Below are 19,909 nucleotides of genomic sequence, written 5' to 3' on the forward strand. Positions count from 1 at the left end.
CGCTTTGTGGAGTGCTTTGAAGAAATTAAGGTATTTCTTGACGATAAGGATCTGGGAAACTTTCCTCAGCTTAATGATGATAAGTGGGTCAACACCCTGATTTTTTTTACAAATCTCTCTGTTCATATTAATGAATTGAATTTAAAGTTACAAGGTTTTGGCAAAAGTATTGACGTTATGTTTGGATACATAAAAGCTTTTGAAAGTAAAGTTAAAATTTTCAAGCGAGATGTAGAAACTAAAACTTGTAAGTATTTTCCTCGAGTAACAAAGTATTTTGAGAAGGCCAGTGCAGCTGTACAAAATGAAATGGAACTCTTGCATATGAAGTACCAGCATGTTTTAGACTCATTACTTGACCAGTTTAGTGATAGATTTAGTCAATTTATAAGTCTATAACAGACCATGAACATAATTAAGTATCCTGATGTAGTAGTCTACAGTAGTTTGGAATTAAATGGTTTCCAATGGATGCAAATTGATAATTTGGAGATGCAACTTGCAGAATTTCAAGATAGTATCTGGGCTCAGGTGTTTGTCGACTTGAGGTCAAAGCTTGAGAATCTGGAAAGGTGCCTCTTGGAGAATCAAGAGGAGTGTCACTACGAACAGGAAATTTGGAGTGCCTGGAACCAACTACCAGACACTTTTAGCACCCTGAAAAATATAGCAATGACTTTACTCACAATTTTTCCCTCTACATATTTTTGTGAGGCCTTATTCTCAGCGTTAAATAATATCAAAACCAACAAAAGAAACAGATTGACAGATGAAGTTAGTAGCGCTTGCTTGGGCCTGAAGTATACAAAATACCAACCTTCAACTGAAGATTTAGCCAATGAAATTCAGCAACAAAAAAGTCACTAATAGGCAGTTTAGTTAAAGAATTCCCCCTCCCCCTCACTTATCTTAGTTCACGGCACCCCACACAAGCTAAATAATATCAAGACCAACAAAAGAAACCGACTGATGGATGAACAAAGAAGTCACTAAGCAGGTAAGTTAAATATTTAGTTTTTGGTTTATTAAATACAATTATATGTAACAATTATACATTTATGTTATTTAAACTATAAATATCACGAAATAATGTTTTTTCCTCAAAGTGACACACTACCTGAGTTATGCTCAGTTTTTTGGTGAAATTTGACACACCAAGCTCAAAACGTTGCCCATCACTGATCTAACACATAGAAAAAAACAAAGAGGCAAAGAAATAGGGGAGACAAAGAAATAGGCTCCAAATGATAGAAAGAGAGCTAAATGAAATGGAGGTAAGCAATTTATAGGATATAGAGTTCAAAGTAATGGTTATAAGGATACTCAACAGCATGAAAAAGGACATAGATACCATCAAAAAAGACCAGTCAGAAATGAAGAATACATTATATGAAATGATGAATACACTGGAAGAAATAAATGGTAGGTTGGCTGAAGCAGAGGATTGAATCAGCAGTTTGGAAGAGAAAGTAGAAAAAAATACAATCAGAGCAGCAAAAGGAGAAAAGAATTTTTAAAAATGAGGATAGTTTAAGGGATCTTTGGGACAACATAAAGCTTAACAACATGTGCATCACAGCAGTACCAGAAGAAGAGAGAGAACAAGGAATTGAGAACCTATTTGAAGAAATAATGACTGAAAACTTCCCTAGCTTGGTGAAGTTAAAATACACACAAGTCCAAGAAGCTCAAAGAGTTGCAAACAAGATGGACCCAAAGAGGCCTAAAACAAGACATATCCTAATTAATACGGCAAAGGTTAAAGACAAACAAAGAAACTTAAAAGCCACAAGAGAAAGACAGTTATCTACAAGGGAATTCCCATTAGACTGTCATCTGATTTCTTAACAGAGACAGTTCATGCCAGAAGGGATTGACATGAAATAATCAAAATTAAAAGCAAGGACCTACAACCAAGACTACTTTACCCAGCAAAGCTATCATTTAAAATTGAAGGACAAATAAAAAGCTTCCCAGACATGAAAAAACTAAAGGAGTTTGTTATTACCAAACCGATATTACAAGAAATGTTAAAGGGCCTGTTTGAAGAACCAGGAGGAGGAGGAAGATGGGGGTGGGAGGAGAGGAGGAGGAGTAAGGGAAGGAGGAAAAAGGGGAGGAGGAGGAGGAGGAGGAGGAGGAGGAAGAGGAGGAAGAGGAAGGAGGACAGAGGAATAGAGTTAAAAGAATGAAATGGCAATTAACAAGTACCTAGCAATAATCACTTTAAATGTGAATGGCTTATAGGCTTCAATCAAAAGACAGAAGGTAGCTGAATGGATAAGAAAACAAGACCCATGTATGTGCTATTATCTATAAGAGACCTAACTCAGAACAAAAGATACACACAGACTAAAAATAGAGGGGAAAAGACATTTCATGCAAATGTAAATGAAAATAAAATCTGGGGTAGCAATACTTATATAAGATAAATAAATGTTAAAATAAAGGCTATAGCAAGAGACAAAGAAGGACATGGCATAATGATAAAGGGAACAATCCAACAAGAGGATAAAACTTTGTATTAACCCTGTAGACATTTATGCACCCAACAGAGGAGAACCTAAATTTGTAAAGCAAATAATGATCGACAGTAATGCAGTCATAGTAGGGGATTTTAACACCCCTTTGACATCAATGAATAGCTCTTCCAGACAGAAAATCAACAAGGAAACGGTGGCCTTAAATGACACACTAGGTCAGATGGGCTTAATTGATATATTCAGAATATTTTACCTAAAGCAGCAGAATATACATTCTTCTCAAGTGCACATGGAACATTCTCAAAGATAGACCACATGTTAGGACACAAAATAAGTCTTAATAAATCCACCAAGATTGAAGTAATATCAAGCATCTTCTCTGACCATAATAGTATGAAACTAGAAATCAATCACAAGAAAAAAAACTAAAAAACACACAAAAACATGAGGCTAAATAATGTTACTAAATAATGACTAGGTTAATAATGAGATCAAGGAAGAAATAAAAAGATACCTTGAAACAAATGAAAATGCAACCTAGGAAAAATGTTAATAAAAGATATAAAAGACCTGTACTTAGAAAATTATAAGATAATGAGGAAAGAAATTATGGAATCCTATCTAATCTAATAAAAGAGTAATATGCAAATTGACCACCACACCAAGACACAAGATGGCCACCCCCATGTGGTCAAAGATGGCTGCCCCCATGTGGACACAAGATGGCCGCCACAAGATGACCTGCAGGGGAGGGCAGGTGTGGGAAGATAGGGGTGACTAGGCCAGCAGAAGGAGGGCAGTTGGGGGTGACCAGGCCATCAAGGAAGGGCAGTTAGGGGTGACCAGGCCAGCAGGGGAGGGCAGTTGGGGAGGACAGGCCTGCAGGGGAGGGCAGTTGGAAGCCAGCAGTCCTGGATTGTGAGAGGGATGTCTGACCAACCATTTAGGCCCAATCCAGTGGGATCGGGCCTAAACGGGTGGTGGGACATCCCTCAAGGGGTGCCAGATTGGAGAGGGTGCAGGCTGGGCTGAGGGACACCCCCCCGTGCAGGAATTTCATGCACTGGGCCTCTAGTCTATATCTATCTATCTATCTATCTATCTATCTATCTATCTATATACCCTAATATGCAAATTGACCAAATGGCGGAACAACCAAACAACCAGTCACTATGACGTGTGCTGACCACCAGGGGACACGCGCAGAACATGGCAGGCATCGGCAGCAGGCGGCAGAGTGTGGAATATGGTGGGCATTGGCTGCAGCAGGATGGTGGAGCAGGTGAGTGGGGGCGCCAGACCAAGGTAGGGCGCCAGTAGCTGTCATTGGGGCGAGCCTCTGGTGGTTACTGAAAAGTCTTTGCTCCTGCAGGCCAGGGTCCCATCTGATGCTCGCACTTGCTGCTGGCGCCTGGCACAGGCCCTGATTGCTTAGGGCTGTCAGCGGGTGTGAGCGGTGGCTGCTGGCCCCGATTACCCCTCAGGGCTTCTCACCTCCCCCTGCTCCTGAGGGGCAATCAGGACCAGCAGCTGCCTCTCGCACCCACAGCTGGCACAGGAGCCGCCGCTTGCACCCGCTGTAGTTTCCGGAGCCGGTCCCAATTGCTCGGCGAAGTCAGTGGGTGTGAGTGGTGGCTGCCGATCACTCCTGAGGGCTTCTCTACCTCCCCCTGCTCCTGAGGGGCGATCAGGGCAGCAGCTGCTGCTCACACCCACTGACGGCGCTGGCCCCAATCACTCCACGCCATCAGTGGGTGCGAGTGGGGCTGGCGCTGTCAATACATGGGAGCAGTGGTGGTGGTGGGGACTGTCGGCAGACAGGGGACTCGGGGCCGTGGCTGGAGGGGCTGGGTGGGGGCACGGAGGATGGGCCGAGACCTGCCCCTGTGTCCATGGTAGCCCACAGTTCCTTTCAAGGTGCACAAATTTGTAAACTGGGCCCCTAGTGCCGTGGTCGGCAAACTGCGGCTTGCGAGCCACATGCAGCTCTTAGGCCCCTTGAGTGTGGCTCTTCCACAAAATACCACGGCCTGGGTGAGTCTATTTTGAAGAAGTAGCGTTAGAAGAAGTTTAAGTTTAAAAAAACTGGCTCTCAAAAGAAATTTCAATCGTTGTACTGTTGATATTTGGCTCTGTTGACTAATGAGTTTGCCAACCACTGCCCTAGTATACAAATAAGTGGGAGCATATACTGTGTTCATACATAGGAAGAATGAACATCATTGAAGTGTCCATACTACCCCAAGGAATCTACAGATTTAATGCAACTCCTATCAAGACACCAGTGACATATTTCAAATTAGAACAAATATTCCAAAAATTTATATAGAACCACAAAAGACCCCAAATAGCAACAACAATCTTAAGAAAGAACCACAATGAGGTATCACCTCACATCTGCCAGAATGGCTACCCATCAATAAATCAACAAACAACAAGTGTTGATGAGGATGTGGAGGAAAGGGAACCACAGTACACTGTTGGTGGGATTACAGACTGGTGCAGCCACTGTGGAAAGCAGTATAGAATTACCTCAAAGAATAAAAATGGAACTGCCTTTTCACACAGCGATTCCACTTCTGGGAATATATCCAAAGAAACCTGAAATACTAATTTGAAAAAATATATGCATCCCTATGTTCATTGTGCCATTATTTATAACTAGAGGCCCGATGCATGAAATTTGTGCAAGGGGCTAGGCCCTCGCAGCCGCAATGGCTGCCTCGGCCCTTGCAGCCCTGGCTTCATACAGAAGGTCGTTCTGCTGTTTGGCCATCCAGTCTAATTAGCATATTACGCTTTTATTATTATAGATTATTATAGATAGCCAAGATTTAGAAGCAGCCCAAGTGTCCATCAGTAGATGTGTGTATAAAAAAGCTGTCGTACATTTACACAATGGAATACTACTTGCCCATAAAAAAGGAAGGAGGAACCGCGGGAGGTTGGCTGGCCATGGGAGGTTGGCTGTGGGAGTGCACTGACCACCAGGGGGAAGATCCTGCATTGAGCATCTGGCCCCTGGTGGTCAGTGCACTTCATAGCGACTGGTCGACGGTCGTTCAGTCGCTTAGGCTTTTATATATACCGTATAGATTACAGGTTGAAAAATAATGTTGCATTCTCTTTTTGAGACCAATTTGACAAACCGCACACACAAACATTTCCAAAGTTAATATATTTTCAGTAACTATTGATACTTTTAAGTTAAAATTTGTTATCATTCTTATTTTATGAATGATTTTAAATTAAAAAAAAATAAATCCTATATAATAAAAGCCTAATATGCTAAGTGTCCAGTTGTCCGTTCAACCAATCAATGCTAATGATATGTTAAGGCCGCTCAACTGCTCGCTATGATGTGCACTGACCACCAGGGGGCAAATACTCCAACTGGTAGGTGAACTTGCTGCTGGGGTCTGGCCGATCGGGACTGAGTGAGACGTGCCAGACATACCCTGGAGCCCTCCCATGGTCCTTCCCTGGCTGGCCAACCTCCCACGTCCCTCCCCGGCCCTGATCGTGCACTGGTGGGGTCTCTTGGCCTGGCCTGCACCATCTTGCAATCCGGGACCCCTCGGGGGATGTCAGAGAGCCGGTTTCAGCCTGATCCTGCAGGCCAGGCCGAGGGATCCCACTGGTGCACAAATTCGTGCACCGGACCGCTAGTGTAATATAAATTGTAATAAAATCAAGTAAGTTTACCCATTTGAAACATTGAGTTTTAGTATACAACTGTAAAAAGGTTAATGTGCAAAAGAAATATACTTGTTAGTCTGTGAATATTATAAATGTACTTTCCTACAGAGTAAAGAACTGAAGAAAACTTTGTTGATCAAGGGGCTTAAAAGTTAAGTACAGAGAAAATGAATGAAAAAGAATAGTAAGAAGTTGAGCAATTATCTGTATCCTTCAAAAGATAAAATGACTATGGGACAATTGTCTATAAGTGGGCAAAATGACATGGGGACATAAACAATTATATAGAGCATATAACTGATACAATAAACAAGTTTATTAAACTTGTCTCTGCCTTGTGAGAAACTAGCATAACTACTGTGATAGTTTGATTAGATTTAAAATTTAGAGTAGAGAGGCACTGCCTATTTTTAGTAGAGAAGAACTGTAACTCAACGTTCTGCTGAGACACAATGTTCTGCCTGCCATGTAGAGTTCATGTATTTGTATAGAAAAGTTGCTAAACTGAAATGACATTTGAGAAATGTAAAATAAATTACATAAATAAATAATTTGAAATTTTCTTAAAGTGTCAGCAATGGACCAAAAATCCAAAATCAATCAATGTAAAATTGAGTCTTTCTATTTAACACAGATTTAAAAAACAGTGATTGAGTAACTATCATGGCTATGCAATGTTAGGCACACAGATATGAAAAAAATGCTTGAACATAAAACATTTTGAAACCAGAGAAATTTCATCTGTTATAAAATTGTCTGGAATAAATTTTTAAGTTTTAGTTCTTAGGGAAAAATTCTATATGCAAGAAAATCTATTAATATATATCTGTTAAAGCTAATTTTTTAAACTTTTGTATTTTATAATATCATTAAATAATACAATTGGATAAAACTGTAAAATTACTTCTGATGTGTAGGATAAATACCCCAGGATTAAACTAGAATGTGAAAACTAAAGGTAAAAATTAGGAAAATAGATACGTAGTAATCTATACCACTAAATGGAATCCAGTGGGCAAGGCTAACTTTCATGTAATGGTGAGAGAGGCAACAAATCTACCGTATTTTCCAGTGTATAAGACGACTGGGCATATAAGACGACCCCCAACTTTTCCAGTTAAAATATAGAGTTTGGGATATACTCCAAAATATAGAGTTTGGAAGACTACCCCTCTTCCAATGCACACCAAATAAAAATTAAAAAAAACATCAGATTTGATTTCAATATGGTAATTTTAATTCAATTGCCTATGACATGCAGGTACTTAGCAGGAAAACTGTCACTTATAAACATAAGGCTGTTTGTCATCAAACATGTAAACATAAAACAGTGCAAGTGGATTAAACTTCTCCTAATTCACTCTAAAGCTGAAAGGAAGGATAATACAATAAACCCATGGGAGCTGCCACGCTATTTGTTTTCTAAGCTGTCAACCAAACTGGAACTGATGATGATAGGAGGAAGATAACAAACAAACAGAGAGAGCAAGTGCTGGGCAAGTCCCTGGCGAGTTAGCAACGCTGCTTCACTGCAGTCCTCCGGAGCGAGATCTGAGAGGCAGAGGAGGAGGTACGGTAATAGGATACCAGGGCGGGCCAGACGGGTGAAAGAGGCGTGTTTTTCTGGGCACAGCGCCGCTCTATCTCTTTTTTCCATACCCCGGGCATCCCGGACGCCTGCAGCTTGCTCCACCCTTCACTTACACCTTCCTGGTGAGGCGCCCCCTCACCTTGTCATCGGGACCGCGTTAAGTCACTTCTTTCCACGAATCCTGGTGAGTGGATTTTCTTCTACCGTACTTGTACAGCGCCGCCCTTGCTGCTTTCATACGGTCGCCTCATACGGTGGGGGGGGAGCTCAAAATCGGCCATGGCTGCATCCCCGCCATATGCGGTGAGCACCCGGCCACACTCCATTCATTTCAATGGAGCCGGACGGAGACCGGAGACCGTTTGTGGCACAAAAAGGAGCCGACCGGAGACACTTGCGGACTCCGTCTGGCTCCATTGAAATGAATGGAGTGCAGCCGTTTTTGAGATCCCCCCACAGTATGCGGCGACAGCAGAATCTCCAGTCTGGCTCGGAAGTTTCAGCACCCGCCCTATAAGAGGACACCCGGCGTATAAGACGACCCCGACTTTTGAGAAGATTTTCCTGGGTTAAAAAATCGTCTTATAAGCCGGAAAATACGGTAAATATTCTGAAAGCAATATTCTAAATATTGCTTCAACAACCAGTAGAACTGAAAGCACAGATTAGATAGAGCATTACTTTATTATAATTATTATCCTTAAAACTGGAAAAATAATGCTGAATAAGATAGCATTTCATAGTAGGAATAGTCCAAAATATTAATGCCTTACAAAAAAGGGGATTGATAAACAATTTAGTATTAATGCTATTTTTAACATTTTACCCTCCAGAATCACAGCTTAAAAATCTTTTCTTGTTTTATAAAGCCCCATCCAAAACCCATCCCTTTCTATCATTTTAGATAGCATATTACCACCTGTCATAGAATTATTTTATATTTTCCTAGTGGTAATAATTAAATTCCCAGCAACTTCAGAAGTTACCTTCTTTCTGTAAATCTAAGAATTCTGTAAACAACAACTGTTTAGTAAGTCTTTCCAGGCATTCTGTAGAGCTTTTGCAGCCTCTCTTTATATCTTGATAGAGTGGTGCTTTTTACTCTCTTATTAAGTCCAGCTTGATGTGGCGGACCAATGCCCCACAAGGAAACTATGTATACTTTGGAACCAACATTCAGTTTAAAATAAACTATTTTTTCCAATTTATCTAGAAATATCAAAAAAATAAACATTTTATTCCTCCCCAAACATTAATTAAAGGGAAAAATTTCGACAAAAATATCTTGCATTGCTTTTGCATTTATACACTCTTTCATCTTCATCTTATAAAATAAGACGTTATCTGAATTTTCCAGTGAGAACTAACAAGAATATTTTAGGTGTGCATCATGCTTAACAATTTACAGAAGTATTTGACATCCATTTTCTTTTTGTACTTATTGGTCCAGTTTTACAACTTGGAAGCACTTAGACCTTATTTGGTCAAAAGGCTATCTAAAAGTCCTTAGCTTTGCTCTTCTCTGATGTGTTTTGATGAAGCCAAATGAAAAAGAAGGTTAAAGCCTCATTTAGCACAGGTCTCTTATGCTATTTTCCCTGCATTAAGAAGACCATAAAAGCACAATGAAAATCACAAACCAACGTGCATTGATTGAAATGGAAATTTTAGTGAGTGACATCAGCATCACGGGGAAGTGAGACACCCCTTTACATCTCCCCTGACATATACAACTAGCCGGACATCCAGAACCCAATAAGGTTCCTCTGCTCGACACACTGAAAGGTCCATACACCAGCATCTCAGAAAGTGGGTGTACTGGAATGTGCAGGAGAGGCAGGATGTGGGGGAGAATAGGGACAGGCCTTTAGCTGCAGTTGTCCAAGGACAAGGATGAACCTATAGCCCCAGCAAACACAGTGGCAGTGGAGGAGTGGGGGTGTAGCTCCCACACCACAGCCAGCAGGGGTAACAGTCCAGCAGCATTCCATCCACCCTCCCCCTCCAAAATCCAGATCCCTCCTCAGCTTCAGTGGTGCTCACACCACCCAGACTAATGTAGCAGCGGCAGAGAGAAGTCTCCAGCCTCCTGGCCACAGCACAGTGGCCAGAGGGAATGAGGCAGCAGCTCAGTGGATTCACAAACTGGCTAGCCTCAAATGGCCACATCTCTCTCCCACGGTGGTGGTGGCCTGAGATCCAGGCAATCTGAACCCAGCACCAGTACCACCACCCAGGTCACCCAGGCCGACAGTCCCACAACCATGGCTAAGCCTCTTATACTTTGACTCACCAACAAGGTAACACTAACAAAGAAAGAAAATGACACAACTCTCCAGAAGGAAACTCAAAATGATGGATGTTTGTGATACAAATGAGCGAGAAAGAAAAATAGCAGTCATGAAGAAACTCAACGAAATACAAACAAATTCAAAAGGTAGTTCAATGAGCTCAGAAAAAAATTAATAAACTGAAGTACTTTACCAAAGAGATGAAAACTACAGAAAGAATCAAACTGTTACAGCATTCCAAGGCAGGTGGAATATGGAAATTGAGATAGGAAAGTTAAAACAAGGCCAAACTCTGTGGGCAATGTGCAGCCAGCTTGTAAATAACAAGGCATTATCTTCCCCAGCCAAGGATACTTGAGAGCAAAGTTTTTAAAACCTCCCTAAGGAGAGAATGCAGAAAGGGGAGGGGGAAGGGGAAAGGAAAATAGGGCAGTTCTATTTCCTCAGCAGAAAAGCCAGCAGTCTCAAGGCTTGGCAAGATAAAGTTCTTCTTATGAGTTCTGGGAAGGCCACAACAAAGTAAAAAGGGACCTTGAGAATGAACCTGTTGCAAAATAATCAGCAAAGGAATTTTGAAACCTATAGACAGGAGGGTATATAACACCTCGGACCCCCACCCAACTCGCTCTTCTGATTAGCTGAGAGCCCATCTGCACTTCATAAGCCAGATGAATAGGCTTGTTTGCTTTGCTTCTTTAATTTGCTTTGCATGTTTTAATTGCTTTAATAAATTGGCTTTACACAATGCAATCAAGGTCTCTCGTGTTAATTCACTTATATGAGAAGACAGGGATTGAGGCTGCGGACAGCCCTCTCCCACTGACTCGGGGCTGTCCAGTAACACCTCTCTGGTATCTGTGAGAGGCGCCTCTAACAAAACAAATTCTGGAGCTAAAGAAGTCAACAAATGAGATGAAGAATGGATATATTAATAACAATGACACACAATGAAAACTAGTTGCTATTTCAAGACTCCCTATCACTGCCATCTTAGTCATCAGTCATTCAAGGGCTAACAAGGTATTCAGACATAAGTGAACTTCATTTTAAAAATTCACAGATAAAAAATAAATTAAAAAAATTTAAAATTCAAATATTTTCTTAATTTAACTATATAGAAAATGTACAACTGCTCAGCAACACATTTGATAAAAATTGAAATAAAAAATGCTATAAGTAAAATAGCAATTAAGAATGTTTTCTCCCATAAGATGACAAAAATTTTCACTTAAAAACAGAAATTAATCCTTTCAGTGTTACAAGTTTATTTAATTCATAAAAGGATTTATCTCAGTTTCATTTAAATAACTACATCCATATATGGATAAGTGCTTGGATGTCAATCATTCACTTATGCTTAGAGGTAAAAAAAAACAGGGTGCAACAAAACTTTAAAATCATTACGAACCATCACCAAAATAAAACCCATTAGAAAGTAAGCTAAAGCATCATTAGGCAATACTATTTAATTTCTAAAATAAAACTTTAATGCAGCTTTTCAAGAAATTTAAAATGTATCACTTTAGTTACATTTATTCAATACAGTTAACTATAGGTATTTCTTGAAAATGAAAGCCCTAGGGACTTAGAAAAGATTGTAAAATTTTTGTCTCCTTTCTATGTAAGCAAAATAATGAAGACTTTTACTTAGTGTGCATTAGTCAATTAAACAACTCAGAATTTCACCAAATTAAATGCAAGAATTGTATCAAAAATCTGAAACCCAAAGGAAAAAAGATAATATAACAAACCTTGATCAAGTAAGTCTCTATGCTGTTATTTGAAATCCGTGGCCTTGAGGTAGGAATCACCATGTTTTCTCTTGGAGTAGAATGTCCATAGAGCACAAAACTATTATTAACGTTTCCAACACCAGGTGTCTCCAGGCCTGGCCTTGTGTTAGGAACACTGACTAAAAGTCTGTTCTGCTGTTTCTGCAGGAGAAGTTCGGTGCTGACCTCTGCTAGCCTCTCATGAGCCCTGTGAACATTGAAACAAATGCTCAGTACTTACCTTTTCCCTCAGTGACTTACATTGTTTTAAGTTCCACAATAGTAAATGGAATTTCCCATTCATTAAACAGGATTTTAACACTGAAAATGTGTCAGAGCAGACCTAGTACACGTAAGTATAGGTTCTAAATTGTTCTAAAGAAGTACCTGTGTGGAATGGGGGTTTCTAACTAACAAGTAATCTAAAGCACAGAGGAGAGAGAAATGACTATTAGTGATGTAAATGGCTTATCAAATAATACTTGCTGCCTTTTGGAAGGGCTATACTCAGAAGACTCTCAAAGATGCCCTTGGACATATTTAGTGAACCAGTTTAGAGATTAAAAAAAACACACCTCTCTAAGACATTGTCAAGCATTTGCTTTCATCACCCTTGTACAATACACTCTTTATCTTGGAGATTTTAACCATTTTGCCAAGGCATAATTTAGAGCAACAACCTCTAAGGCAGAACAAGATAGCCAAGCTCAGTGGTTCCCAACCTGGGGCACACGCCCCACGGGGGGGCAATTCGAGAATGAGTTATTAACTGAATTTTTTGCATTTCTTATGGTTCTAGGGGCCTCATATACAGTATATAAATATACATTGACATATGTATGCATTTCAGTTCTCTACTTGTATGTTTTGAAACTTTATTTGCTATTTTGTCACTTCATATTATTATTTTTTAACAATTTCTTAGTGATTTCTTCCTCAGTACTTCAACTGTCCTTTCATTCTTTTATTTTTCTTTCATGGATGACATGTTCTTTGGAAGCTTGTTTAGACCAAATTAATGGCCTTTTAGGCTTCCTCCATGTGAATAGGAGTTAACTTTTTGAATAATAAGAATTATATGTCACGGCGGCGGAGGGGGGCGGGGGGCGGGCATCAGGATTTTAGAGGTGGGGCATGGCCAAACAAAGTTGGGAACCAGTGGCCTAGCTGGTGATCAGAATGAATAAAAACAGCTCTGGAGGCAAGCAGCTTATAACATTGTTATCAAGGCATTGGAGGTGGGATCTGCCCTTAGTCTTCCACATCCCCCTCAGACAGACCACCTTATTACTGTTAGCCACTTTGTCAATTATACTGCCCTTCACACCTGTGTTCATCTTTCCCTATTTAACACATATATCTCTATGTAAGGATAGTTTTCTCAAGGTGCCCTTTAGTGATAATAACAAAGATCACAATCAAGAAAGTAAATTTACCAAGTGCCAGAATGTGTCTGGTACTTAACCCTTTGGGTTTAAGTTATTAACTTCAAAAAAATAGTTAAACTCGTTAATATTCCTATTTAGGGGAATTCTGACCATTTTATAATAATATTGCTGTCTAAATTATAAAACCTTCAAAGCACTTAGCTTAAAGACTAGTAAATCAGGTTAGTTACATTAAGGGAAAAAACATAAAGGCACATAAAACCAAAAATGATGGAGCAATGCAAACTGTTCTGAACAAAGATTTGAAGGATAAGTTCATTCAGTAACATTTTCCAAAATTATACTACTTAGTTTCCACATTCTACTAATCTCATGAACCTGGTTCGATAAAAATTATGCTTTAGAAACTAATTGAGGTAAATTTATATTCTCTGATCTGCCCTTTGTCTTCCACACCTGTGTTTTGACTTACTTGTCTAGTTTATTTGCCAATGATTTTCTATCTTCTAATTCTTCTAGGTAAAGTTGCTTATATTTTTCCAAATTTATTTCTTTAGAATCTTGAGAAGTTTTCATTTTGAAGAGTTCATATTCCAGATCTTTAATTCTGAGTTCCAACTGACTTCTTATTGAAGTATTATGATTCTCTCTTAACTGCTCTCGATTTTCTTGAGATGCTGCTTGTGTCTAGAGCAATAAGAAGAATATATATTTATAAAATAAGTATAATCTGAATAGTTATATTTGTTTCCTTTGATTTTGAATCAATGATTAAGGGAGCATCTTTAAACATGAAAAAAAGCTGAAGTTTAAAAAATTTATTATCAATGTTAGCTAAATATACATTATAAAAATAAAGTCTCTCTTTTAATAATACCCATACATTCGGATAATTCAAGACTAATAGAATCAATTTAAAATTTTAAAAATTGAACAGTATAATTAGAGGCCCGGTGCATGAAATTCGTGCACTGGAGGGGGGGGTGTCACGTCAGCCCGGCCTATGCCCTATCTCAGTCCAGGACCCCTTGGCAGACATCCCTCCTGCAGTCTGGGACCCCTTTGCTCCTTACCACCCGCCTGCTCGCTGCTCCTTACTGCTCAGCTCGCTGCTCTTTAGCACTGCCGCAGAGGTGGGAGAGGCTCCTGCCATCACGGCTGTGCTCGCCAGCCATGAGCCCGGCTTCTGGCTGAGCGGCATTCCCCCTGTGGGAGCACACTGACCACCAGGGGGCAGCTCCTGTGTTGAGCGTCTGCCCCCTGGTGATCAGTGCTCATCAGAGCGACCGGTCATTCTGGTTGTTCTGCCGTAATGGTCGCTTAGACTTTTATGATATAGATGATGGTATAATTTTTAAATTACATTTTTTTATTTTCTTCCTAATAGTCTTATTTTACATTCATTGGTCTTAAAAATAAAATGATCCTTTAATAAAAATCATTCTGAAAGATTGATTTGGTGATAATGATGAAAATGGAAATATTGGAAGGAGAAACAAAAGCTACCTTCCTTCCAGAAATCTACAAAACAAACTGCTATTAAGGGAAGTAGGAAAATACATGCAATGTAATTTACAGTGAAATGAATTAAAGCACATTAAGATCATTAACCTGTAAAAATAGATTGACTTCTTTTAATTTTTCTACTACATCCTGTCTTGCTCTTTCTTCAATCTTCCGTTTATACTGTTCTACTTCACCAAATTCTACCACATTCATTTCCATAAGTCTATTGAGGTTTAGTACTTCTTGTTTCCACTTCTTTTTTTCATTCTCTAGCTTTTCACATTTCTTTTGTATTGCTTTCATAGATAATAACTCCTGTTGAAGAAATTTATTTTTTTCATCCAGACGTATACACTGTGAAGATGCACTTTCCAGTTTTGCTGTAAGATCATCATTCTGCATGAATAAAATAATATAGTTTGGTTATGAAGGTGTAGACTAAGAATAGTCTAACTCAACACCAGTATCAAATTTTGAAATAAATTCAGTTGCAATCAAATGTTATCTGTAACTGTAATAGAGTCTTAGAATGTGGAATTTTGAATTATTTAGGATCAAGACCAAAGTTAAAACCATCAGGAGTCACAAAAATATTAATTACTGTCATCTTTGCCACACAATGTGTACACTTGAATTTATACTCTTTTTTCTATGACTGTTTCATGTCTTTCCTCCACATAATGACTATAAGTCACCTCTTAGTAGAAAGTCTCTTCCCCAATATTAATTATCCATAGTTTTTAAAGTTTTAGGGACATCATATTGAGATATTTAGACCTGAATAAATAAATGCCTCCCCAAATAAGACTTTCAAAATAAGACTTTAATTAATGAATCTCATAAATATAGATTCTAATATCATAGACTGAATTACCAATGTTTGCTGTTAATTAATTAATTAATTAATTAATTTTAATTTCTTTATTGATTAAGTTATTACATGTTTTATGCTAATTTAAATTGCATTCCAAGAAGAAATGATTACCAGGGTTAAATAGAAATCACATCTTCCACTATAAAAGTTTAGTGAGATGAGCGTACATTTTTAAGAAAAATAACAACAAAAAGGCTTATTTTAGTAGTGCTACCTTGAAATTGTTATTTTCCACAAAATAAGAGAACATACTAAACAACAACAACAACAACAACAAAAACTTGCTGGAAAGTCAGTCCTACTGACTTGGGGAAAACTACTTTCTTTAGATATGATGATTATTTGATCAGACAAGGTGAATGCTGTGGAGTTTCTAAAACACATCTACAAATTCTTTGGCACTTCTCCATGAAATAGATGCTGGCCTTACTACTAACGGTTTCTAGTGAACAGAATAGGGTGGCACTGCAGGGTGACTGCTATGTCTGGTGATACAGCTTCCGTCTGACTCTCTCCCTCTAGGGAAGCTCGCCCTGGGAACCGAGCCACCATGCTGTGAAGCACGAAGCAGCCCGGGCCACATAGCCCGTCCTCGTGTAGACCCGCTGAGACTGCCCCAGCGAACGGCCCAGCAAGAAGCCCGCTGCACCTGACAGACAGGTGAATGAACAGGCCTGAAGGTGATTCCAGTTCCCAGCTTCAAGTCATCCCAGCTGGTGGCAAGTGGAAAGGAAATGAGCTGGCCTTACTGAACCTGGCCTCACTGCAGATTTGTGAGCAAAATTAATGCTGTTTTGAGCTACTAGCTTTGGAGGTGTCTTATATAGCAGCAATCAATAACTGGCACCAATACTGACATTAAAAATAGAGTGTTAACACTAAAAGAGAAAAAAACACACACATGTCGGGGTACCTTTGAACAGGAGGTAGGTGGAACCTGAGATAGTGTAGAAAAACATGAGAATGAAAACCAAAGGGCCTCCAAGAAACGGCGAGTGGAGGCCTGATGGCCCCTAAAGAGGCTGACAGCAGGAGCTTCTAGGCAAGTGAACAAAACGACATTGAAACAAGGATGACAGGGATTCTCACCATGAAGCAACTGACAGAGAAATCAATGAGAAAAATAAGCTAAAGAAAGACTATCCTATATAATAAGAGAGGAATATGCTAATTATCCACTATGCCTTGAGGCGTAACAACCAATGTGTAATGACCAGATCACGGATCTGCAGGAGGGTGGGGCAGCAAACTACAAGCAGGCAGCAAAAAGCTACAGGAGGGTACAGGGCAGCAAGCTATGAGGGAGGTGTGGGGAGAGGGAGGTGTGGGGAGAGGGAGGTGGGGAGAGCTACAGGAGGGCGGCAGAGAGCTACTGGCTCACGGATTCATGCACAGGGCTACTAGTTAAATATAAAAGAACCAGTACTTACGGTTTCAAATATCCATTTCCCATTTATAGGTTCTCCCACATGTCCAATTGTCAAATAATTTTAAAATAAACAATGGCTTCTGGGCTAACATCAAATCCAGTTACTTCTGGAAAACAGTCTAAGGATGACTAAGCAAGACTATAAAACCCTTAAGATCTCAGAGAGATTTGCATGGTGCTTCAAATTCCTCTAAGGATTTTCAGAATGTAAGAATTTTAAAGGCAATGTCCTCCAGGAAGCCCCAGCTATCTGAAAACCATTTGTGAGAGTGGCTTTTCTAATGGCATGAATCCCAATAAAATTCACAAGAAACTCAAAGCTTCTAAGAGAACTGTAGTAGCAAAACCCTGCTTGCTAGCTTGGACTAAAGGAGACCAAGACCATAAAGAGAGATCTGTGGGAGTTAGCTGTTCCACAGGGAGGAAGCAGGCTTAGAAAAGAGCTGCAGGCCCAGGTCACTTCTTATGAAAAGGACAGAACAAAGAGCTCAGAGAGAACAGCCACGGGCCACGGAGAATCATTCATGTTCAGGACTAAGTTTTCCTCTCCTCAGTGAGGGAACAGACAACATTATGAAATCATTTTAAATCTCAGTAGTAAAACAAACACAGTGGTTTTTGGCACTATTTAAATACAATTTCTCCTCTACCTTACTTTAAGCTTGTCTGTATTGGAGGGTAAGACCACCTCATCTATATGTTATACTGCAATACTTCTCCATGGGACACAAATTTGCTTTAAAATTTTGACATTTCCAATTGAGAGATTTCCAAAGAGGAAAGGTGACAGTCCGGATTTTAATCTTCTCCTCCCTAGGTGGTAAAATCTATCAATGAGTCTATGGATTAGGAGTTAAACATCCTATATAATAAAAAGTTAATATGCAAATAGAACGAATGGCAGAACAAATGAACAACTGAACAACCGGTCGCTATGACATGCACTGACCACCAGGGGGTGCACGTGGAACATGGCAGGCATCGGCAGCAGGCAGACCAAGGTGGGGTGCTGGTCACTGTCATCGGGGCGAGCCTCTGGTGGTTACTGAAAATTCTTCGCTCCCGCGCACCATGGTCCCACCCGGCATTCGCACCTGCTGCCAGTGCTGGCCCCGCTCACACCTGCTGCCGGCACCTGGCACCGGCCCCAATGGCTTGGCGCCATCAGTGGGTGTGAGCAGTGGCTGCTGGCCCCGATTGCTCCTTAGGACTTCTCCACCTCCCCCTGCTCCTGAGTGGCCATCGGGACCAGCAGCTGCCGCTGGCGCTGGCCCTGCTCGCACCCGCAGCTGGCACCGGAGCCACCGCTCACACCCACTGCCAGTGCCCGGCGCCAGTCCCGATCACTCGGTGCCGTAAGTGGGTGCGAGTGGCGGCTGCTGGCCCCCATTGCCCCTGAGGGCTTCTTCACCTCCCCCTGCTCCTGAGGGGCGATCGGGGCAGCAGCCACCGCTTGCTCCCCCTGCTGGCACCAGCCCCAATCGTTCCATGCCATCAGTGGGTGTGAGGGTGGCTGGCGCTCTCAGTGCGTGGGAGCAGTGGCAGTGGGAGCAGGGCTGCCGGCAGACGGGGGACCGAGGGCTGTGGTGGGAGGGGCCAGGTGGAGGCATGGAGGATGGGCCAAGACCCGCCCCTGTGCCCACCGCAGCCTTGCAGCCCACAGTTCCTTTCAAGGTGCATGAATTCATGCACTGGGCCCCTAGTAGTGAAATAAATGACTAAGTCATATTAACATAAGAAACATTCAAACCTGTAAATAATTTTTGTGAATTTGTTTGAGCCAAACTGTTGACAACTGCCAGGAAGCAGAATCTCAACCCATTGAGACAACGCTCCTGAGAATGGTGAGTTTTCACCTATTTTTACAAATTACCATAAAAACTGGAGACGTAACTGGGTTATATGAATCCATTGAAGATAGAATAGGGAGGCAGGAGAAATCAGAGTAGGGAGGACCTTTGGGATTGGGTAAAAAGTAAAATGACAGACACAAGCTTCTTTTACAGAGGTGGGTACGGGATAGTTATCAGTCAACAATTAACACGATAACAATAATAATGGGATAATTTGTGGTCTCCACCCTGAGGGATCTGAAAAAAGGGAAGTTACAAGTTACCCTGACATTCCAAAGATATGTTATTTAGATGCAAAAAGAAATTAGGCTCAGTTAAGATCAAAATTGATCCTTGTCAGGAAAGAAACCAGCCTAAGATATGACTACCCACCATAGACTTTTAATTAAGAGGTTTTAATTTCAGACTATTGTTTGTAGTTACTTTAGGTCTCTGAGTTTGCAAGGCCATTATGCAGGCCTTTCCTGAGCTAGTCAGGTTAGCATGTGGCCCCTTTTCATCCAGTCAGAAGATCCTGTTACCAGGATTTTAATGGAAATGGGAGTGAAGTGGGAGGCACTGGGTTAGAGATTAAACTTTTGCATGGAGAAAAAAGAAATGGATATTATCTTTGTAAGCCTACTTTTTCCATCACATCACAGAGTCAGCAAAACATAAGTTGGCCACAGGCTTTATCAAGAAGAAAAGAATCTTCACAAAAGTAGAGTTAAAAACATTCCACTACACTGACTTTTTATTATTATACTAGAAGCCCGATGCACGAAATTCATGCAAGGGGCTCGGCCCCCGCTGCCACGGAGGCTGCCTTGGCCCCCACCACCACTGCGGCCACCTCTGCCTCGGTGGGGCCCGCCACCACGGCTTCATCCAGAAGGTCGTCCGGTGTAATTAGCATAGACTATGTTTTTATTATTATAGATAAAACAACTGGTAATGTGCAAAACGACTGGGAAGGAGTTCTCATAAAATTTGATTTGGTACTGGCATAAGGACAGACTTATAGATCAATGAATTAGAAGGGAG

At 40.7% G+C, this 19,909-nt stretch overlaps 1 protein-coding gene across 1 annotated transcript in view; it reads right to left on the reverse strand.

The window, feature by feature from the left end:
- Positions 1-19,909, reverse strand: part of ANKRD26 (ankyrin repeat domain containing 26) — a 111,164-nt gene that overhangs the window by 7,429 nt on the left and 83,826 nt on the right. The window contains exons 29-31 of the mRNA XM_054716586.1: positions 14,836-15,126; positions 13,697-13,911; positions 11,816-12,044 (exon numbers count right to left, since the gene is read on the reverse strand). Of these exons, the coding sequence (XP_054572561.1) occupies positions 11,816-12,044; positions 13,697-13,911; positions 14,836-15,126 (735 nt within the window). The remainder of the gene's footprint in view (positions 1-11,815; positions 12,045-13,696; positions 13,912-14,835; positions 15,127-19,909) is intronic.

This window comes from Eptesicus fuscus, chromosome 5, assembly GCF_027574615.1.
Source record: "Eptesicus fuscus isolate TK198812 chromosome 5, DD_ASM_mEF_20220401, whole genome shotgun sequence".
Taxonomy (NCBI): Eukaryota; Metazoa; Chordata; class Mammalia; order Chiroptera; family Vespertilionidae; genus Eptesicus; species Eptesicus fuscus.